The sequence below is a fragment of the Nymphaea colorata genome, chromosome 1 (genome assembly GCF_008831285.2).
Source record: "Nymphaea colorata isolate Beijing-Zhang1983 chromosome 1, ASM883128v2, whole genome shotgun sequence".
NCBI classification, from domain to species: Eukaryota; Viridiplantae; Streptophyta; class Magnoliopsida; order Nymphaeales; family Nymphaeaceae; genus Nymphaea; species Nymphaea colorata.
The window spans coordinates 32,399,739-32,423,675 of NC_045138.2; the positions used below are offsets into that span (position 1 = coordinate 32,399,739).

Consider the following 23,937-nt stretch of genomic DNA (forward strand, 5'->3'; position numbering starts at 1 on the left):
ATCCCTCTTGTGTTTGGTTGGCTAATTAGAAAGGAGGGAAATGAAGGGAAAGAGAGAAAGTCTGTTTGGATGGGAGGGGAGGGAAAGGAAAGGAAAGGATTGTATAGTGTAAATTCAATCCCTCCCAAATCGGACGGATTGGGAGGGAAAGGAAAAAGAGTAAGTACAAAAGTGTTGACTGCCCACAATACCCCTCCACGTTTTTCCTTCCAACCTTTCGACTATTGAGGGTATTATTATAAATTGTATCGTTTCCTTTCCATTCCATTCACTTTTATCCAAACAAGCTTTTATAATCACCTCTTTCCATTCCATTCCATTCCCTTCCCTTCCCTTCCCTTTCCATTCCTTTCCCTCCCTTTCCCTCGACCCCTTTCCCTCCAACCAAAGGTAGAAGGTAGAAGGAATAGCCTTTAGAAGAGATGGATCCGATAATTTGGATGCGAACAGGTCCAAGATCCACTGTAGCAGGTCTGACTTCACGGCAGGCTGGAGCACGGCGCATCCAACTCCAGCAAAAGCCGTGGGAACTCTAACAGCCAAACTTGATCCTTCTCTTTCTCTCTCTTGATCTTTCCCCTCCTCCTAGTGTCTGCGTCGGTGCTGATCTCCAACTCCGGCGAGAGGTCTCAGGTTCTCGTCCTTCGAATTTTACGGGTGAAATAACGTCATGGCTTCTTCTTTTTCTTCTTCCTCTTCTTCCACAGTTACCATTTTCTTCTTCGTAGCCTTCCTCGTTGCTAGCTTTCCCTCTTGCGTGGATTCCAGGGGAGGAGAACGGAGTTTTGGTTTCGCAGGTGAGCGTTTGCATATCTCGATATTGGTTGTAAAAATTTTCATTTTCTGCGCGCGTTTTTCTTATTTCGCGGTTTAGCTACAAAAATACGTTGGACATCGGAATGGTGGTTGATGGAAGTTTCAATGCGGACATTTTCAAGTAAACAACGGGAACACGGGTGTCTTGAAGCACAGTACAGTGTTTCACCTGGAGGACTGAGTCGTTTTGATTTTTGGTTATGGTTATGTTCATTATCTAGATAAACTGGCATTGTTTTTTTCTTCTATCTTGCAGCCGTTATCTAATTATAAAGTGCAGTCTCGATCTCAATTCTCCCGATAATAGATTGCCACAATTGGTGTTTTCTTCTTCTTTCTTGCTGTTTTATCTGGTTATAATTGCACTATCGATCTCAATTATCCGGATGACGGGTTTTAGCAGCTTGTGTTGTGCTTCATATGATAATGTCGAGATTATTGGATAAGTGGTTAACTTCAATTTCTTTCCTGGACGATTGAATTTTGTTTTGTTTTTACTGTTGGCCACGGCCAGAAAGTTACCATGTGCGGACTTATCTTTTCTGTGACGGTAGGATACTTATGTATCGTGTTCTGCTTCATATTGGAATTCCCGAGTTGTCCTGGTTTTCCTGGATAACTCGGTAGCTTCTATTAATTTTGTCTCCATTATGCAATTAACATGCAAGTCTTTTAGAGTGGTCTGCCAAGATGATATCTTCTATTTTTCTGGAAAACCGACACTAGTATGGCTTGCAGATGCGCCCCTTTAACCATATTAAAATTAGATATAGTGGTTATATCTCTAGATTTCTACCATTTACCTGGAAAAGTGGAATTTTAGAGACCATCGGATTGATGGCCAAATTTTGTTCTTATGGCGGATATAACCATTGAAACGTTGTGATGCTTATGTCGGGAAAATTAAGAAAAAGAAAAAAAATTCGTAAGTATTCACAAGTCTTCCAAGATGGATCTTGATTCTTTATGATTTTTACCAGCATAATTTGGGATGTCTTGGTATTGCAGGTCGATGGTTGGCAACCTAACCAATTAGTTCTTATTATCCTTAATTTTCTTTAGATGCATAAAAAATTTGGGTGCAGTTCTGATTATCTATACATTTCTCTCCCTCTCTCTCTCACACACACGCTACATGGCTGAGTAGATTGTTGTGTCTGCAGCATCAAAACTGTCGTCCATATCAAAGAAATTCTTCCATATCAAAGAAATTCTACTATGTCCTAAAGTAATGTGCAAATGAATGAGATGATAAGCGTATGCATCTCTGTTCACGTGTAAATAGATACATGTATCCAAACCATGCACGTGACTTTATCCTTTTACTTTTAGAGAGCATTCATGCTCCCAGTGTCACTTGATTAACTTTCAATAAATTCTTTTTGTGCAGGACTTGCCAATCATAGCTATGAGGCTTCAGGCAGACACTTGCTTGTTCAGGAGATGAATCAGTCCGAGGAAGTGTATCTAGTTGCAGTATCATTATACTTGTTTGTTTATGTAAAAGCAGAAATATATAGGTCTACATTGCTAAGGGACAAAAAAGGATGTATGTAGCCTATCTAATCTGAAAGTTCATAAAATATTGTTCCAAAATGTTTTTTGAATTATTTTTTTCATTTTTTTTCCTCTTTGGCATTTAAGACTGCCAGAATCAATTTGGGATCTGCACAACCTGTTCATAAGCATGCTTGCTGTCAACTACTACCGAATTCTTATTACTTTTAAAGAACTCAGAACTCTAATGAACACCAACAGTCAAGTTTCGTAGGGTCTCATTGAGTTTGTTTAAAATGCAGAAACCACCCATGAAAATGGTGGATATTCCTGGTAATTGGTAAGAGAAAACTAATGATTCAGTCGGCAGAGGGAGACTCCATGGCTTCAGTTCTGTACCTGGTTATCTGGACTTCAAAGTTCAACTGCCTAGTTCTTAATCAAGTTGTCATGCTATGCTACTTGCATGTTTTCAGTAGCTATAAACCGATTATATATGTGTTTGAACTTTGAATTCTTTAACGATATTACAGACAGGATGTAACCCATGGATATATGACTAACCATGAGCTGGAGAAAGCCATGAAGAAAATTACTTACAGGTGTGCCAACATTTCAAGGATGTACAGGTAAATTCTCCCTTTTAACTGACATTCTATAACCATATTATTGTACTTGAAACATGGAAGGTTTTTGAAGCAAGCATGTTTCTGCTTGATATGTGGTGAGAAGCTGTATGCCAGACGTTACTTTGTTCGCTGAGCTCCTAAGCACAAGTTTGTGCTAAGTTTTCTAGGCAGCCATCTAATTCAGCTATTTTCCTTTTTTCCCATTGTTTTTCATTTTTAAAGTTTTTTTATAGTTTTAAATTAATCTTCTTAAAATCTTTTTCACTCTTAAGTCTTAACTACGCCCCAGCCTGTCTTGGCTGGGGCCTGTGCTAAAATGGGTGAAGTTGGTTGATTGGTTGACTAGCCAGTCTAGTTTTTAGTCAGCAGACAAGTCCTAGGCTGCTAGTCACTGGTGAGTGGTTGGCCCTTTGCAATATCTGGCTAGTCTAACCTGTCAGTTTAGTAGACTAATTGGTTTCTGGAATATTAATTAATCACCATACTTTACTTTTTAAAGATGTTGCCTATGGGAGTTTTGGTAAAAGTAAAACAACACCTTAACTCCTCTCTCTCTCTCTCTTGCTGCAATGTTGACTAACTAGTTCTAACTTCTATATGTGTCCATATATCTCAAATATATTTCTCTTCATTTAAGAAATTGTGTTGATGCACTTGTTGTATGAAATTGTATTATTTGTAGTTATACTGAACAAATTTTGATTTTACACAGATTGCTTTTGATTATATGCATATTTGCTTCAAACAGAGAATAAGATCTTTCACTACTGACAATTTAGCTGATCATTTTCTGCCTTCTTTTGGGACCAATTTGGGCCACCTAATTGCACCTACGCTTTTTTGAGGACTACATCAACTAGTCACTTCCTAACAATTGTGGCCGTGAGGCCTATGGCTCAATTAGGTTTTCCACGGGCCAGATTGTCTAGTTGTTTGGTGGTGCTTTTGATTGCTTAGATAGCGGAACTTTTTGGTCTGATCACTTGGCAACTTCTATGCATTTAATTTTGTAGTTTGTGAGATTTTGGGTGTTTGTTCATTCTTAGCCTCTATTATTGCTAATTTGTGATTTGTGTCTTTTTCGAGGGATGGTTGCAACTGTTTAGTATTGGGAACAGTCTTATGGGAATTCCATTGGTAATCTCTTTTTCACCTATTTACTGCTATTTGCCTTTTATGTTTGTTTCTGTTTTTTTATTCTAAAGAAAAAATTGTTAGTTTTGCATATCAAATTTGAAAAAAGAAGAGTTATTGCAATTTTTTATGAGTTCAAATCTTTATTTTGTTTCTTGGCAATGCTAAAATGCAAGGATAACAGCTGGTATATCTATTTCAATTATGAAACCAAACTGAATGTTTTACAACTCTATGGGCCCTATTTTATGTATCTACATTGTGTTGGTTGTGGCTGGGAAGAGAAGGCAGATGAAAGAATAAAATAAAAAAAAAAAGTGTGTGGAAAGGTAATAGTGGAGCTTCTTTGTCAACTTTCATTGTCTTGATTTTATCTCTTCTGGTACATGAGCTCGTAGATGAAAGCCAAACCCATCTTCAAATTCAAAACAGACTCCCTTAAGTTCGGAAAAGATGCCTAATATTCTTAATTTGCTAGAAGTTCGGAAAAGATGCTTAATATTCTTAATTTTCTAGCAGTATTGTCATGTTTTAGATTGTCTAAGGTGTAAATTCTTTGTAAAGTACACCTGCTAGTTGGTCTGAAGTATGAGACCTTGAAATTATTCTTCGCATCTTCTTTCATATCAATCAGAAACCAAACTCAACATGCTTGGTTTATTTATGGTGCCTCGTCATAATCCGTAAAAATCCTAGGCTTATTATTACGAAATGGAGTTATTGGCAAGATTACTCAAATCATGAATGCAGGAGAAATGTCTGTAAGCCACAGTCTTTGAAAGTTTGAAGTGCTATAGCTGCTGACCTGGATTCAGTATTCTGTTTGAATACTGTAGTTTGCTTTTTGCTTCTTCAAAAAAGATGAATTTGCAAGTACAAACTTACAAAAGCATAAACTTGATACCCTTTCATCTATGTCACACGGGTACTCCTCTTAAGGAGGAGTACCCACACGGTACGGGTACGGTGCAGGTATGGGTACGGGTATGGCCCTGGGTGCGGTCAACGCAATACCGGGTACGGTCAAAGTATCCAGGATCATTTTTGTCCATTTTTGGACTCGGTCAACTTTGACAAAATCTTCCATACAATGTTTCAAAAATCGATCCCTTCTCTATAACTTGACTCTTCGATAATATTGTGAGCCATAACCATAGCGATGTCAATATATCTTAAAAGTGTGACCTGTTGCTCCTTCTAATCTTGATGATGCAACGGAGAATCAAGAAAGCTGATATATTTGTATGTTAATTACTTCCATACTGTGTTTTGGATCATGATTTATGAATATGTTATTCATTTTGAAATTTTTAGACATATATATATATATATATATATATATATATATATATATATATATATATATGTTATTCATTTTGAAATTTTTAGACATATATATATATATATATATGTCCGTGTGTGTGTACGGCCGTACCCCCGCACCCAAATTTTTGAAAATGGTCCGTACCCGTACCCGCACCCGTACCCGTACCTATGTGACATAGCCCTTCATTTGAAGTACTTACCTCACATTGTTTTTTACCATTATGTGCATTTGAAAAACAATAAGTTCGAAATTAAGTCATTTAGGCATTTATTTCCAGTGTTTCTTAGCACCCTAGGAACTGTCACATGGAATAAGAAAATTTATATGTTTCAGACAATCACTTGCATTGAACTTTGTTAACATATCATGTGTAGGGAACCGGGTCTGGATCCAGACCCGGTCCCATGGGCACGGGTACCGAGAGTGGCTCGGTACCCTAGGCGTTTTTCCCTCTTATTTAATCCCACTTATGGTGTAATTGTTGATTAAGTGGAATAACATTTTCTCTCTCCTAGGGTTGCGGTTGTGCACCTAGGTTAGAGTTTCTCCGTGGTTTTTCACCTCTCTTTGAGGTTTTCCACGTATATTGTGTGTTCCTTCTCTTTCTCTCCATCTTGGTGTGTGTTTCTACATGGTATCAGAGCCAACGCGTGAGAGATCGTTGGTGTGATAGTCGTGTTTCCGCCGGTTTTTTGCCGCTGTTGTTTCCGCCGTTTTTTTTTCTGCCGCTGCTGCGCCGTCGCTCTCTGCTGCGCCGCCGCCGTCCAGCGCTACCAGCTGCGCCGCCACCGTCCAGCGCTGCCAGCTGCGCCGCCATCATCCAGCGCGGTTGTTCTCTGCTGCGTTGCCGCTGTCCAGCGCCGCCGTCGCCCACTTCAGCGCCGCCGCCGTCCCGCGCCACCGCTGCCCACCGCCGTCCAGCGCCGGCCGCTGCTTCTTGTTTGTCGTCTCTGGTGCTGGGTATTCTTTCCCTTTGGTGATTGTGATGGCCGAGGAGATGTCCCTCAAGATCGATGATGCCCTAGACTCGGACAGCTATACCAAGAGCGAGATCTTGCCTGTTCAAGTCACCTCCATCCGGCTGAACAAGGATAACTATCTCTCTTGGTCGGTTGCCCTAGAAATTGGGATAACCAGTCGTGGTCGCCTGCCCTACATTACTGGGGAGAAGCCTGCACCTTCAAAAACCGATCCGCGATGGGCTACTTGGACGTTGGAAGATAGTCAGGTTAAAGTATGGATTATTAGTTCTGTTTCTGCAGATATTCAGCCTTTGATCTTGCGTAAATCGACTGCCTACGACATGTGGACTGTGCTTGCACGGATGTATGGCCGTAAGAAGAGAGTATTGCGTACGTACCAAATCAAACGTAGCATATACTCTCTTAAACAGGGTGACTTGTCTGTAGCCGCTTTCTTTGCAGCCCTAAAGACTAAGTGGGAGGAACTTGACTACCATGTGAATGATGACTGGCACTGTGGGTCTGATCATGCCTTGTACTGGGACAAAGAATGGATGGATCGGACGTTTCTTTTCCTCGGAGGCTTACGCGATGAATTTGAATCCATTAGGAGCCAAATTCTCAATTGTGACGAGGTCCCCGGAATTGAAGAGGTGTATGCCCGTGTGGAATCTGAGGAACAGCGTCGACAGGTGATGCATATTGACACCAGTCAGGGGAGTTCTCCGTCAGCCTTTGTTAGTCGTGCTTCTGGGATTGGACAGCGTCCTGTTCGGCGGTGTAGCCATTGCAACAAATCTGGACATTCTGTTGATTTTTGTTGGGATCTTCATCCTGAGAGGCGGCTTGTCCGGGGTCGTCCTCCTTCTAGCCACCGGAGTCCTTCTGTGCCTGAGCCTAGTCAGAGTAGTCCTTCACATGTTGCCAAATCTAAGCTTTCCTCCGATCAAATCAAAGAACTGCAAGCGTATATCAGCCGGCTGTCTACTACTCAGGAGGATACTTCCACATCTGAGGGGGCTAAGTTAGCCCAAGCTCTCGTGGCCACTAGTGACCAAGGTAATTCCTCACATGGTGATTGGATTGTTGACAGTGGTGCTACGCATCATATGACAGGGGACCCTAAGATGTTCCAAGAATACAAATTGTCTTCGGGGCATCAACGTGTATCTATGGCTGATGGTTCTTCTATCTCTGTGGCTGGAAAAAGGAGTTTGTCCTTGTTAAATAAATACTGTCTTCATAATGCTCTTCATGTTCCCAATATTCCTGTGAATTTGTTATCTGTCAGCAGTATTACTAAAGAGCTCAACTGTAATCTGATCTTTTCTGCTGATCGGTGTTTTCTGCAGGACTTGGTGACGGGGCAGAAGATTGGGATTGGTTCGGCTATTGATGAACTCTACAGACTGCCTGTGCAGGTTGCGTCCGCTCTTATTTCAGCCACTAGTGGACAGTTGTCAGGCATGGAAGACATATCTACTATTATGCGATGGCACGAGCGGCTTGGTCATCTTCCGTTTCCATTGATTAAGAAGTTGTTTCCTAGTTTGTTTCATTCTGTTTCTATGGACTCCTTCACCTGTGAAGTGTGTCAGTTGGCTAAACATGTTAGGGCCTCGTACCCTATTTCATTCAATAAAACCACTCGTCCATTTGCTTTGGTTCATTCTGATGTTTGGGGTCCTTCGGGAGTACCCACTTGTCGTGGTTTTCATTACTTTATGACCCTTATTGATGATTACTCCCGTTGTACGTTCGTGTATCTGTTGAAAGAACGTAGTGAAGTTCCCGTTCTTGTCAAAAATTTTGTGGCCTTTGTTGAGACTCAGTTTCAGACGTCTGTCCAAGCTTTTCGTACCGATAATGCTAGAGAGTATGTCTCTCAATCCCTAGATGATTTCTTGAAGAGCAAGGGTATTGTCCATGAAACGTCATGTAGTTACACACCTCCCCAAAATGGCGTGGCTGAATGGAAGAATCGCCATTTGCTTGATGTTACCCGGGCTCTTCTGTTCCATTGACAGGTTCCCAAGCGCTACTGGGGTGATGCGCTTCTCACTAGTGCCCACCTTATCAACCGTATGCCTACCCGTGTGTTGCAGGGCCATTCCCCGTACTCTATGCTTTGGCCTACTCAGAATCCCTGGCCTCTTACTCCTCGGGTGTTCGGGTGTGTCTGTTTTGTTCATGACCATAGTCCCACCCTCAAAAAACTTGATCCTCGGTCTGTCAAGGCTGTCTTCCTGGGGTATTCTTCCACTCAGAAGGGATACAAATGTGTTGATCCTACCACCTCTAAAGTCTATGTTTCCCGGGATGTCACCTTCCATGAACATGAGGCATACTTTCATGTGAATCCTCTTCAGGGGGAGTATCTAGGACACAGTAGTGAAGAGTATTCCTCAAATCAGTTGATTCAGTTTACAGATTTCTTGGATTACAAGGCCAGTGACAGTGTGGCAGACACAGACAGAGATGATAGAGACCATCACATGGACGAGGGTCCTGTTGATAATCAGCCTACAGCCCGTAATCATTTGTTTGGCCAGGTGTACAGAAGGAAGAAGACAGATGTGATTGAAAATGTTGATGTAACCAATCCCAATCCTGTGAGCTCCCCGGATGACCCAAGTCTAATCAATGAAGAGCTTCCTATAGCCCTGCGCAAGGGCACCAGGTCTTGCACTTCTCATCCTATTCAGAGATTTGTCTCTTATGCGAAATTGAGTAAGAATTACAAATGCTTTATAACATCCTTGTCTAAGTCTGTTATTCCCAGGTGTGTGGAAGATGCTAGAGAGGATCCTAAATGGCTACAGGCCATGACAGAGGAGATGAATGCCTTGGCAAAGAATGACACTTGGGAAGTTGTGGATATTCTCAAAGGGACTCATTTAGTTGGTTCAAAGTGGGTGTTCAATGTGAAGTACAAACCAGATGGTACTGTGGGAAGGTATAAGGCTCGGCTTGTTGCAAAGGGGTTCAGCCAAAAATATGGTATTGATTATCTTGAAACCTTTGCCCCTGTTGCCAAACTGAAAACTGTGAGGGTCATATTAGCACTTGCCGTGAAAAAGGGGTGGAGCATGGATCAACTTGATGTTAAGAACGCATTCTTGAAAGGCAATCTAGAAGAAGAGGTCTATATGAGTATGCCTCCTGGATATGTTCAAAGCGGAAAATGCTGTCATCTTAAGAAAGCCTTGTATGGATTAAAGCAGTCTCCTAGAGCATGGTTTGAAAGACTGAGGATAGTGATGAAGACAAATGGATACAAACAGGGAAATGGTGATCACACCCTATTCATTAAGCAGAGAGATGGCCTGGTGAGTCTTCTTCTTGTGTATGTTGATGATATGATAGTCATAGGTGACGATGAAGAAGAGAAAAAGAAGATGAAGGAGAGGTTAGCTGCTGAATTTGATCTTAAAGATTTGGGTAAACTAAGGTACTTTCTGGGGATAGAGATTGCTCGGTCAGAGACAGGGCTGGTTATGAGCCAAAGGAAATACACTCTGGATCTTCTAAAGGAGACAGGCAAACTTGGATGCAGACCCTTTCAAACTCCAATGGAGTCTGGTACAAAGATAAGCATCAAAACTGGCAACATCGTAGATGAGGAAGGAAAAGGGCGGTATCAGAGGCTGGTTGGTAAGCTTATCTATCTTACTCTTACTCGCCCTGATATTACTTATGCTGTGAATGTGTTGAGTCAGTTTATGCATGCTCCTACTGATTGTCACTGGAAGAGTGCAAAAAGAGTGTTGGGGTACCTAAAGAATGACCCAGGAAAAGGATTACTCTATACTCAGCAAGACCAACTTAATATTGAAGGATACTCTGACGCAGATTGGGCCGGATGTACTGATACTAGGAGGTCTACCACAGGGTACTGCATCTTTCTGGGAGGTAACCTGGTTGTATGGAGAAGTAAGAGGCAGGAAGTTTGCTCTAGATCCAGTGCTGAGGCTGAATACAGGGCTGTGGCTATGGGAGTTACAGAAATGTTATGGTTAAAGATTCTCCTAGCAGATATTGGTGTTGAAACAGAAGAGAAGATGAGGATGTACTGCGACAACAAGTCTGCAATTAATCTTGCGAATAATCCCGTTTTGCATGACAGAACTAAACATGTGGAGATTGATCGCCACTTCATACGGGAACACATAGATTCAAAGGAGTTGATCATACCTTATATGAAGTCTGAAGATCAAATTGCAGATGTTCTAACCAAAGCCTTATGTACATCTCAATTCGAGAAAAATGTAAGCAAGCTTGGCATGTTTGACATGTATGCCAAGCTTGAGGGGGAGTGTTAACATATCATGTGTAGGGAACCGGGTCTGGATCCAGACCCGGTCCCATGGGCACGGGTACCGAGAGTGGCTCGGTATCCTAGGCGTTTTTCCCTCTTATTTAATCCCACTTATGGTGTAATTGTTGATTAAGTGGAATAACATTTTCTCTTTCCTAGGGTTGCGGTTGTGCACCTAGGTTAGAGCTCCTCCGTGGTTTTTCACCTCTCTTTGAGGTTTTCCACGTATATTGTGTGTCCCTTCTCTTTCTCTCCATCTTGGTGTGTGTTTCTACAAACTTAATAACTTTTCATGAAGTCAAAGTTGTGTGAGTACAGATGTCCGTCTTCGTAAATTTCAAACATGATGGTTGGATACATCACTACCTTATTCTCCAGGTTTAGGGAGTTAGTTTCTCCGTAGGTCTCAATATTGGCCTTAAGTGTATTCTTTCAACAGGAGCTTTTCTATCTCTATGATTGAAAAAGTTGAAGGATATACATTTTCAATAATATTCTTCTAAATCAGAGTTGATGTTTTTGCACCAAGATATTAAGATGGAGAAATTCTTCCTTATTCTATCTGTTGAAAAGCATAACCGGTGACAAGAAAGGTGATTTAGTTCCAGCCCATGGCTGCATGGCAGTTGACTTGATATGCTCAAACATGTTATCATGTTCCTGATGTAAATATGTTACCATCTTTTCTTCTAATTCTTTTAACAGTTCCTTGACATGGTAAAAACACTTACAGCCTTACTCTATCAGAGAGGCATCTTTATTATTATTATTATTGTGATTATTATGTTTGTTCTAGTTATTATTATTACTGTTTTTATATTATTATTATTATCATTGTTGTTAATATTAGTGTTTATTTATCTTACTCAATCTCTTTTGCTTATTATAAGATTCATTTAATGGTTCGTGTAATCTCTGGATCATTCCACCACATAACAGTTCCAGTCACATTTTTCTCCGAAAGTGTTCAACTGTAAATGCATCCTGTATCTTCTTAGTAGTGTTGTGTTGATAGCGTCTGAAAAGTAGATCATGACCAGGGAGAGAGAAAGATCATTTTGCTTATTTATTGTTTATATGCATGGGACAACTATACTTAAGAAGAAGAAGAAGAAGCAGAAGAAGAAGAAGAAGAAGAAGAAGAAGAACATGATGATGATGATGACCAGGGAGAGGAGAGAAAAAAATGGTGACCAGAGACTTGTTTACATGCATCAACTTGTGAACTAAGAAATGTGTGTGATGATGATGACCAGGGAGAGGAGAGAAAAAAGTGATCTTATTTTCCATTTTATAAGAAACATTTGTAATGCACTTTTAGTTTTTGTTTGTTTTCATTTTTTTAAATATTAATAACTATGTTGAATTTTTGTCAATATATTTGCAAGAAAATTAGTAGAAGGCTCTTCATTTCATATCTTTTCTGTTTTTATCTATCTTAATTTTTTGAGTTCCAAGATTTTGCTCAAGAAAAATAACTTTTCAGAAAAATTCTCAATGTTGTTACTGTTCTTGGCAACTTAGAGCATCTTTTAGGACTTAAGACTAATGCTTGCTTTTCCTGCTTGTAGTGGGTGTTGGAAATTTCTGACAAACCTGGGCAAGAAGAGCCAGAGCCTGCATTTAAGGTGAGTTTACATTCATGCAGTTATTTGAATTAATTTGCAGTTGAAATTGTGGCATTGATGGAGAATTGTAGTTTCTTCCTCTTTGATTTTGAGAGCAAATGCATAATTTCTTAATGCTATGTGCGCTTGTGCTTATACCTTAAAAATGTTTTCATGGTGCTTCTAAGTAAAATATAGTTGACCAAAGGTACCACTAAATTTGTGTGCAGTTTATTGGGAATGTCCATGGCGATGAGCCGGTTGGTCGTGAATTGCTTCTATTTCTGGCGAATTGGTTATGTGATAATTACGGGAAGGATCCTTTGGTACTTTTCTCTCAGAACTATTATTTAACTTGCAAGGGTATTTTTCCTTTAGGAGCCAACATATGTTGCTGCCATTTGTTACTTGAGATGTACATCTTTTTCTGCTTTTCATTAATCAATGTGTGCCACCATTGTGATATGCTCCTTTTATTCCTGCCAGTCAGATAGACTCTGCTAAGTCACTCTAGTGAAATAAGATTGTTGCGTTATTGCTTTTCATCTGTTCCGAGACATAGAATATCTAGTTAGCTTGTTATTTAGCAGTCATATCTGTGTAACTTGAGAATTTAGAATTTTCCAGATTCTAGGTTCACTGGAATGGGTGAAAAAATGCATGTTTTGGGTGATTGATATTTCACAGAGAGTTATTGCACACCTATTCTATTAAATTAAGTTGTATTTGTTCTTTCTTTTGCAGCATGTTTTCAAACTGCATTTGCCTTGGGTCTGTCCATTTCTTGGTGTCCATTTTTCTCAGCAGCATGTGAGCACATAACCTGCCGTCAAGTTCAAGGAGATACCTTTTTATTGAATTCATCCCTGTTTATGCATCAAGAATTTTGAGTCTAACTGACCCTTATTCTTGGTAATCCACAGATCACAAACGGTTACCTTGGTGCATGATCAGCTTGCTATGGAGGCCTTCTATTTGTTTAAAAGAAAATTGAACTCTTGATATCTGAGTTTAGATTCTTTAGACACACATATACTTATGCATATGAAATATTTCACCTTTCATGTGACTTTCTTTGATGGTGGGTTCAGCTATCATCTGTGCTTTAACAGTCTTCATCAGTTCAAAATGCTAAATTCAATATTTGATGCATTTATTGGAAAGAGGGGCCTATCTTTTTCCTTCCTTTTTAGTATTTATAGTGCGTCATTGTTTTAATGAATAATATTTGCCTGTCATGATCTGCATGGGGAACAGCATGCCATACCTTGTGCTATTTGAAATTTTGAAGTAATTCTCTAGTTCATGGAACTGATTCCTTTTAAGTTTCTTTTCCATTTTCTCCTAGGCATCTATAATCATAAAAAATGTCCACCTCCATTTGCTGCCAACAATGAATCCAGATGGATTTTCTTTGAAGAAACGTGGTAATGCAAACAATGTTGATCTAAATCGAGATTTTCCTGATCAAGTATGTTATTTCTTTCTTTTCATTTGATAAGTATCTCTTTTTCGTTTTTATGTTGCGTATTTTTCTTAATGGATGTTATTTTCCTTGTTTTTTGGTTGTAAGACATGAACTGTTTTCTTCCTTCCTGATTTACTTAATTTGGTCTTACAGTGCATTTTTTTTTGCTTGACCTTAAATTTTCTTAACCTTTGAAACATGTCCAGTTCTTCCCTCAGAATAATGATGAGCAGCCAAGGCAGCCAGAAACAAGGGCAATAATGAATTGGCTGAGGGAAAACCATTTTACTGCATCTGCCAGTTTGCACGGGGTAATATTTTTTGCTTCCTTGTTTTATTATGACAAATGTCTGTTTCACAAAGTGTGTTACTATGAGAAATATAAGTTTGTCATGTCAATAAAAGCTTATTTTCTGTATCGTTATGTTTCTTATTTCATTTCAAAACTTTACTAAGAAAACTCTTCCATGGCATTGAGAAACCTAGTTTACTGAGACCTGGTGCTGCAAGAAGTCTGGTGTAAGAATCTGGTTTCTGAGCTCTAAAAATTTTGTTCAACTGTTTGCAGGATAAAATGTTGAGAAAAACTGACATTGGGGTTCACAGAATGAGCATTCAGTAGCTGGTTTTCAGATTAAATTTTCCCAAAACAGATGTTTGCAAAATCAATAGTCACAAATGCTGCAATTTCCAAAAATATGTCGGGATTTGAGATGCTAGTCAAATTAAAGTGTTCGATAGCAGAAATAACAACTATTTGTGCCTATGTGGTGATATTTCAAGTAAAACAGGTTCTTCAATCTCAGCCTCCTTCTCAAGATTCATGAGAAAAAAAATTATTTTAGTTATAGAAGACAGGCCAACTTTATCATCCAGTTGAAGTTCTGGAAATGAAATCTTGATTTCCTTCATCTGCAGGAATCCATGTTGAATCTCAAAGAACCTGCTATTCCGTCATAGCAGAAGGTTATAGCACAATAAAAAATCTTCTTTAATGAGAAACGAAACAAAATAATGAGGCCACAAACTCAACCAAGACCAACACGGAAATTGTAATGAAAAAGTGAACATGCAAGTGTATCACTTAAAAGATTGAAATATAAAGTAATGGAAGTTCCAACTGTGGAGTTTGGATCTAAGGACATCCAAAAACTGTTTTCTCATTTGAACAAGGGCGATAGAATATTTTCTTTAGCTAGTTGGTCTTGTGAAAGATGTACTTAGTTTTTGCATACTATTTCCTTGCAGTTTCTCAACTTGATTGCTTTCTGCTATAAAGTCATCAGTTGATGGCAATTAACTGAGTGATAAAAATTTTTCTCTCTTCTTTCCTGTTACATTAAGAGAGGTCTTAATTTGACCTTTTTCTCCTTTGTTATAGTTCTCCTCAATCTAACAGAGTGTATTATTCGAATAGGGTGCCTTGGTTGCGAACTATCCATGGGATGGCTCGAAAGACTTGAGGTAATGGCAGTTTCTTTTCATTTGAACAAAAATTAAATGTCCTTTTCACTAGGGTGTTGCACTTGCTGTTTGCCATGTAAGCTCTGCAACTGTGGATTATTTCTGTAAATTGGCATAAGTAATTGTGGCGTTAAGATATTAAATCATGGGCAACAACTAGGGGTATTTAGTGATGGAAGTTGGAACTAATGTTTAGATAAATATAAGAATTATAGAAATAGATTTCCACTTCCATTTATTTATGCATTCATTTCTCTGCATTGTGTTTCCAATACACTGGAGAGATCATAATTTTCTTTTTGCTTCTAAAATTCACAGGCTTTGCTAGTTCTTCATTACGATCGAAATTCAGGTTGTGACACATGAGGGGGCGAGTTCCTTAGAGAGTCCATGTTACATATATCTAGATTTTATAAAAAGCAAATAAATAAAAAACATACCTTGTAGGCCTTAACTTTGGCCATCCCGATGGCCTGCTTCACACATTTAAAGTTTGGTTTTCACAAGTCCAATGATACATATGGATGCAGAATGTCCAAAATTATATGTTTGAAAAAAATTCACGAGGATGTGATGTATCGAATCTATAGACCAATATCTATAAGGGTTTCATCTTTATTGTATCATAAAATCTGATACATGTATCATATTTTGACATTTTTCTGCTAATTTAAGCATTTCAATCCATCCATGCCGTCAGTTTTTTGAAAAAACGACTAAAAGTTAAAACCACATAAAAAGCCAAATCTCTCTCTCTCCTGCTCTTTCTTGCTTCCCCCTTCTCCCTTTCTTACCATCTCCAAATATGACGTCTACAAACAATTTTACAATTTTTTTAATCTTACAGTTTAGGCCACAAATTTCTGTATTATTTTCAAAATATGGCAATAATGTCGACAAACAAGGATAATACTGCTAGATAAGAATAAAACTGAAAAATGAACATCAATTTTTCATGATAAAATATTGCCAAGTTGAAACTTTATAAAATATAGTTGTATTGTTTGGAGTAAAAAAAATATTTTGTTGATGTATTGTGAACATTTTGTCAGTTTCTTTTTAACATTTTAATAGGCATTTTGATTTTTTATAAATGTTTATGTAAGAATTTAGTAGAAAGCCCATAATTTCATTATATTATCAGTTATATCTTTTATGTCTTCTGAATTTTTGAATTCCGAAGATTCTCCAGAGAAAAACAATTTTTCCAATTAATACCAAGAAAAACTTCACCAACATAAACCCGACAGCCATGTCTGTGACAATGAAGTATGTGTGTGTAGTTACTGTCGGCCACTGGGAACAGAATCCTGGACTAATAGTAGTATCTAATCAACTGGTCGGTAGTTGGGAGCAGTTGCACATGTAGTAATGCTGCGAGAACTTTGAAGACTCTGATGTGCTTTGTCCAGTGAAAGTTTTAAGTGTTGCTGATTTCGTAGAAATAATGTAAAAGGTGTGCCAAACATCTGGTGTTCTGCATGCAAGCTCCATCTAGAGGAGCCCAGTTAGAAGTTATTCTTAACCAGTGCATGATCTGTGACCTGGCATTGTTGTATAATATTGATTTTCAGGAAGCAGTATTATGCCTGCCCTGATGATAAAGCATTCCGATATATGGCAAACTTGTACAGTCATTTTCACTACAACATGTCTCAGAGTCGTGAATTTGAAGAAGGCATCACAAATGGAGCTGCATGGTATGTACAATATAATGTTACCTTCTTTTTCAAGAAAAAGAATGGCTAGCTGACATGTTCTGGTCTTTGTTTCATTACGGAAAGTTCTTTCTCTTTGTTTGCTTGTTTTCAGAAAAAGATTTGAAGTCCAAAAGTTTTGAACTTTAGGTTTGAATTTATGAATTAAGAAATGAAATGAATTTGAATTTCAGGTACTTGTTACAAGTCCCTCCTGTTGTGTTTGGCATTGTCACAACCTGTAATTTTTTTCTTGAAAGAGATATTTGCAGGTATCCCATATATGGGGGTATGCAAGACTGGAACTATATCCATGGTGGCTGCTTTGAGTTGACTTTGGAAATTAGTGATGTCAAATGGCCTAGGGCTGAAGAGGTTAGACACTTATCCTTGTTTCTTCTTCCGAGGAGAGAGTGAATGTTTAAAGAAAATTACCATAAAGTGGATGGAATAAACCATCAGCGACTATGGCCTTCTTGATGGTATATGTATGGCTTTTTGTATTCTTTGGAACCCGAAATGTCATGAATTGTGGTTGTGTGCTGCTAAAATCTAGTTGGTGTCATTCTAGTTTGACCAAGTATTTGCTTGTTATCTTTAAATTTTCCATCTGTACTAACAAGCTGGTTCTCTGTATTTGACTTGTCTAACTGTGATTTTTTGGGGTTAAGTTTCAATGCAGCTTCACTTCCTATAATGATTCTGTTTTGCGTCTTCATTTAGTTTAATTTAATAACGTTCTGTAATTGGGCACTATATCTGTTGTACTAACAGACTTAACATATTTTAAGCCTTTCTGAGCATCACACTCATGCTACCTGTTCAGTCTTTTTCACTTTTGCTTAAAACATTGGCTGTAGCCATGCACTTATCCTGCTTTTTCTGTTTGTCGTGCAGCTTCCTGTTCTTTGGAATTTTAATAAGGCAAGCATGTTGAATCTTGTAGCGAGCGTTTTCAAGGTACTGTCGATGAGCCTGGACTTGTTAGCATTTCTTTGCTCATTTGATAACTTCGTTGTCCTTAAGACTATTTTCTACTTGAGTTGGTACGCGATTGTGTATTGGAAAACTGTTATTTTATTATGCCAACTTATCTATTGATCACATTTATCATAGTATTGGCAGTACAACTGCAGAATTTAGCAATGCAATGGACTCAATGCTTGGAGTATTATCTTTTCTGTTAAAAGCGCTGGTGCAGTGTGCCAGGCAATTGGTTGCGCCTAGAGCCTATGCGGAAGTAGGCACATTAATGGCACAAAAAAGTTCAGGAAGAAAGGAAACTTTGAAGTTTAAAGTGCAATGGCAAATGTTAATTTTAACTAGAAGATTGAAGCATTTCTCGATGGAAGTATGTGGTTATCAATTTATAAGAAAAAGCATATTCACAATGCATGATAAACAATGTTAACATGAATGCACATCATTGTTTATTTACAGAGCAAACAAAATATATTAATTTTCAGAAAGTCAATTGATAAATCATACCTAAAAACCTAAGATTTAATGTCAAATTCAGATTACTTATTTATTAAAAAAAGGAAGCAAACTTTCTAATACGTAAAACTTAAAAGTATAATTCAAATTACTTGGAGGCCATGGTCGTTCGGTTACATGTTAGCTGGTCTTACTGCCATGTCCAACATGTAAGACCAGCTAAATAGTCAAAACATGAAGAACAGTAGTTGATTGGAAGATAGGTGACCTAGGCATATTACATGACTATGCATAAAAAGAGTAAGTGGTTGCTGGATTCATTGTTGATATGATTTTGCAGCGCCATCTTGACCTGTTGTAGTCTGTTTTAGAGTGGAGTTCATGGGAGGATTTTCTCAGCACTCTCAGGGCAACCTTTACCCGCTGCAGTGGATATCAAGGGTATTAATTACACGGTATGTCTCTCTCTCTCTCTCTCTCTCGCTCTTTCGCTCTTTCTTTCTAACAATATATCCTAATTATTTTGATGTTAAAATTGAAAGTTTTGATTGCTACTTAATATCTGCTGAAATATATGGTAGCTGATATCTAACCGATCCATGTTACATATGCAAAATTGCAAATATTATTTTATTTCTTGAAATGAGTTAGTAGCTGTTAATTACGTCAATATCCATAAAATGCATGTAATGCGTGTGTTATTTCTTATTGCTGGCTTGGCGGCTTCCATCATTGAGTTGAACTTAAGGGATGATGTAAGTAAATTTGACTCATGATTTTCCTTGCCAATTCTCCACATGAAGTTTCAATAACAATTTAATCTGCATTCTCTTATCTAGACTGGTAGTGACCAGTAAAGTGATATGGTGGTCCTCATAATTTACTGTACAGAGAGGCTGTCACGATAATTCTAGCTCGTATCTTTCTGTTACTTTGACAATGTTTGAAGTACTTGCGTCTGGTATCATTCAAACTCATCCAATTTTATGGCCAAAATTTCTATTATTTGATAATTTCTAACTGGAGGTTTGGGCTTTCAAATCATAATCGTCATGATATCGTCTGATTTTCCATCCTTTATTTATCTTCCTTAGCTTTTAATGCTTCAAATCGGCAACTTAACTGAGAAATAACCTAAAAAATAATGTTCTTATGTTACAATATTTAAGTAGTCAAAAGCAGTAGTTGGGACTAACAGACCCCAAGAAAAACCTAGGCATTGAAGTCACTTCTATTTGTGAAAAAGATGAGGGTAAAAAGAAAATAGGATAAGAAAAATAAGAAAAATGCAAAATGGCTGTGGGGTTTTTGAAATTTCTCGAGCTCAAACAATATACTACAAGAAATAATAAACAAAAATAGTTAAGGTTTTTAGGGTTAAATATTGCAAAAGTAATATTCTTTTGTTTGAGGGACATGGTTGGCTCAACCTGGGCGTCTAAGCTGCCACCCAGGGGCTACGTGTGCTTTTGATTACATGGTACAATGTTGCACCATGTATAAATTTATTAGGAATGCTTGGTGCAGTCGATTACAGATTTCACCTGGTCTAGAATATGTTGTGTAGTGGACAATTTGTTCTTTTCATATAAACTAGTTTCAAGAATTGGATTTTATAGAATTCATTGTCCTGCTTGTAATTAATATGTCAATTTTTAAAAGATTGACTGTAGTTAAATGAGTTTGCCAGTTACAAATTTGGGCAAATTTGACATCATAGTCACAAATAACGTTTCATAGTTTTAAACGGTGAGGTTTTTCTTGGGTATAATACGGTGAACTTTTCAAGGGGAAACATATGGTGAATTTTAAAAAATTAAAAAAATTAAAAATGAGAGGAAAATAAAATAAGTGAAAAACTAACAACACAAACTTCAAAAATAAGTATATTTCAACAAATAAAAAATAAAAAATAAAAAAAATTGTTTGGCATTAAAAAACATGAAAAAAATGAAATAAATGAAAAAAAAGGAAAAAACACAAAAAAACACGTTAAAAACCTGTTTTATTTCGCATTTATTTCTTTTTTTGAAAATGTAACTTTTTTAAGTTTTAAACTGCATTTTTTTTTTTTGCTTTTTTTTCGAAAGGAACATGTTTTTTGTGACACTGGTTGACATAAACTTTCATGCATGAAATGAGTGCATGTTACAAACTTACAATATTAACATGACGAGGTCCTTGCATCTGTCTGCATATTTTGCTACCGATTTCAACATCAAATGTACCTGACAAATTGAACAATGTAGTTAATTTCATATCAGGGTCATAACTTTATGATATAAGTCAGTCTTGCTGTTCTTTACATCATAGGCCTGAAAAATGTGAGATTGAATTGATTTTGCAATAAGATTTCATGGTTTCATATGTCACATGGGTGCGGGTACGATATGGGTGTGGGTACGCGGACACAGCAATTTTCAAAATTTTTGGATACGTGGACACGGTGAATTTTATATTCTAAAAAAATTAAAAATGATAAAATAAAAAATATTAAATTAATAATTCACTCTTACAATCTCATAAAACAGTCCTCATGATCATACAATGAGAAGAGCAACGAAGAACAGAACTATTACAAGCACACTCAGTCACTCACTATTGTTGAAGAACAGAACTGCTATTCCACGAGTAAGGCAAAACATCAAAATCCCCAAATCGGCAAATAAAAAGAAAACATATCGGACATAGCATTGAAGAAGGGGATCAAGATCGATGGATTAACCATCTAATCTTCAAACAAAAACATCTCCAAATCGGCAAATCCAAAAAAAAAAAAAAAACCCAAATGAAGAACATGAAACCCTAACTTCTAATATCGAAAAGAAAAAAAAAACCACTTACATGTCTGTCGCCGGACACCACCGGACGTCGCCGTGGATCGCCGGACTTCATCGCCATCCCTGCCATTGTTGCCAAACTCTGCTGTCACCAGTTACAAGCACACTCAATAGTCGCCGGTGTAAAGGTCGAGCGTGAAAAAGCCATCGTAAAGAAAGTCGAGTGTTAAAGAATGTCGGGTTAGAAAAGTAGTTTGGTTTGGGTCTGACCCAGACCCGATCCAAAACGTATCCTGCCATGTCCACGTGTCGGGATCCGCATGTCGGAGTGTCGAAAGGGGTACGCGGCCCATTTTGCTGTGTCTGTGTGTCGGAGATGGTTTCTCACATGATGGCACCAGCTCCATGTTGGACTGACCATTCTGCTAAAGCTATTTGTTGCCTAGGGCAGTGACTAGATGTGCCTGCCTGGTCTGTTTCTGGTGGATTAGTTTGATCAAAATTCTGTGTAGTAATAATTCTTGCAGTGCATGTATCAGATACATTGCATAAAAAGCATTTGGAAATGTTCTTTCTAACTGGATTTATTGTTGACACTTGACAGGTTAAAGCTGGACAACTTTTTGGTGATTACCATCGCATGCTTGCTCCTGGTCAGAATTATGAAGGTACATCTGTCGAGGATTCATATTCATTCCATGTATATGTTCATCTGCATTTGGAAAAATTCCTTAAATGATTCATTTACAATCTAGTTGCCCCTGTCGATCATTTAGTTGGTTAAACCGACATTCATTAACATAACAAAACATGTCTTTCTGAGCTTACTGGGGTTGGCTGAAATTTGTCTTTCCCAGAAGCAATTGTTCCTTGTTTTTAGTACCACCAGAAAAGAGTGACCTGTTTAACCGAATTTTTACATACATGGTAAGAAATTTAGGAACGATGAGAGTCGTGCAGTTTATTTAAAATTTTTAGCAGGATCTTCTGCTCATGTATTTTTTTTCCTTGTTTTGCAAATAAATTTCTTTTCTGTTTGTTGGTGCCTGCAGTTACTGCCTCCATGCCTGGATACTTTCCAAAAACTGCATGGTTTTCTATTGAAGATGAAGCAGTGAATGTTGACTTCATTCTGAATCCAGTGGATGGAGAATCAAGAAAACTCAAACCATTAGAGAATAACTGTAAATGTGGTTATGGCGGCATGCAGAAGTCTGAAATGATGCTGATACTAACAAGGAATCATCTCCAGGTATCAATTGCTGCATTTGCTATTTTGGGCTTTCTTTTATTCTTGTTTAGAAGGAGAATAAATTTCAGGATTCCAAACAGCAGACAGTTGGTGACTCATAAGAGGGCCCTTGTCCCTTGAGTGGATTAGTAAAATAATTTTTGTGGAATATGTATACCATAATTTATTGTAGCGTCGATTGACCAGACAAAAGCAGCAAGCATTTTTTTCTATCTAAAATGGTTCTGTTGGAAGTTTTTTCTCCTGTCGGTGACAGCTTCCTCTAGCTTGTAGCACTGGTCTTTTCTTCTAGCCGTCAAGGGGCATGCCCATCTCCTCTCCTACTCTCTTTACTTACAGAAGGGATGCGTAGTTCAGTCTATCTCCGTCCGTTCTTTTGCTTGAATTTGTTGCTTTCGGATTATGGTCCAGAAAAAAAACTTACTTCCGGGAAGATGAGTCTTTCTTCATTGTTTCTGGATGACGGGTTGGTTTATTAAACGACAGACATGAATTAATCTAATTTGAAAAGGAAAGAAAGTGGAATTGGTGGGGTGGGCAGTTACCAAGATGAAACTGAGAAGCGAGGGGAATAAAACATTTACTACCTGGAGGTGGTTGACAACCCATTGCTCGAGGCAGTATTGCCAGGTTCCATCATTTAAGACTCAGATGTATAGTACTTATGGGCATTGAACTAGAGACCTGCTTCTTCTCATGCACTTAGTTTTTTTAGCTACACTAAGCCTCTTAAAACAAAACATTTACAATTGGATAACATTTACAATTGGATTAGAGCGATAACTTTTCATGTTTAAATGGCAAGAATGGACGGATTCCTTGTAAATGGGGCCGGAGACAGATGAGCAGCATATGACTTGTGTGGTCTTAAATGATACCATATGTATGTCACCATAAGTGAACATTATTCAATTTGTCCATTGCAATTAAATCCGGGATAAATTTGGAAAAAGTGCAAACATCCAAGTTTTATACTTAAAGATGGACATATACTTGTAATCGTACGTAATGGTTTCTTCCCTTCTCTTCCTTCCTTCTCCTTCTTCTCTTGCCGTGAGCAGCCACCCAAGAAGAAGCCCTCTTCTTTTTCCCCAAAAGAGAGAGAGAGACTTGAGAGAGGACTCGTGAGGAAGGGGCACCATCGGGTGCCCTTCATTTCTCCCTCCCGTCACTTAAGTGACGGGCCAGGTCGAGTCTTGAGGCTGGACTCGACCCAACAAACTCCCCCTCCAGCTTCAAGAGAGGGAACATACCTGTAAAAAGAACAAAATTAATACACTGTCTTAAAGGCAGTCATCCCAACTAGGTCTCTACACATGTCATGTTTCTCCTTAGGTAGAGACTTCGTCATCATATCTGCAGGATTCTTTTCTGTCTGTATCTTTTCTAACTGAATCAATTTCTGCTCAAGCACATCACGAATCTAATGATATCTGATATCAATGTGATTAGTTCTTGAGTAGAACGCTGAATTCTTCGCCAAGTGTATAGCGTTTTGGCTATCACAATGCAACACATAGGTCTTCTGACTAAGGCCTATATAATGAAG

The 23,937-nt window shown here is 38.2% G+C and overlaps 1 protein-coding gene across 2 annotated transcripts; it reads left to right on the forward strand.

The window, feature by feature from the left end:
• The first annotated feature begins 500 nt into the window (after positions 1-500).
• On the forward strand, positions 501-22,621 carry LOC116261947 (carboxypeptidase SOL1). 2 transcript variants are annotated; one of them, XM_031640906.1, is made up of 15 exons: positions 501-797; positions 2,207-2,279; positions 2,847-2,942; positions 4,049-4,079; positions 12,255-12,311; positions 12,521-12,616; positions 13,639-13,761; positions 13,965-14,069; positions 15,176-15,222; positions 16,797-16,922; positions 17,192-17,294; positions 17,817-17,879; positions 18,728-18,811; positions 21,741-21,804; positions 22,189-22,621. In XM_031640906.1, exons 1-15 carry the CDS (start codon positions 671-673, stop codon positions 22,506-22,508), a joined length of 1,515 nt encoding a protein of 504 aa, XP_031496766.1. In that variant the 5' UTR covers positions 501-670; the 3' UTR covers positions 22,509-22,621. The 2 variants fall into 2 exon arrangements, with proteins under 2 accessions (XP_031496766.1, XP_031496774.1); XM_031640914.2 differs by having other exon boundaries at positions 767-797; positions 2,207-2,292.
• Positions 22,622-23,937: the final 1,316 nt, after the last annotated feature.

Excerpts from the sequence above, each read along its gene's own strand:
- LOC116261947 (XM_031640906.1), top strand. The coding sequence starts at position 671 with ATGGCTTCTTCTTTTTCTTCTTCCTCTTCTTCCACAGTTACCATTTTC. Across the intron at positions 798-2,206 it reads ACGGAGTTTTGGTTTCGCAG|GACTTGCCAATCATAGCTAT; the intron begins GTGAGCGTTTGC and ends CTTTTTGTGCAG. Across the intron at positions 18,812-21,740 it reads TCAAGGGTATTAATTACACG|GTTAAAGCTGGACAACTTTT; the intron begins GTATGTCTCTCT and ends GACACTTGACAG.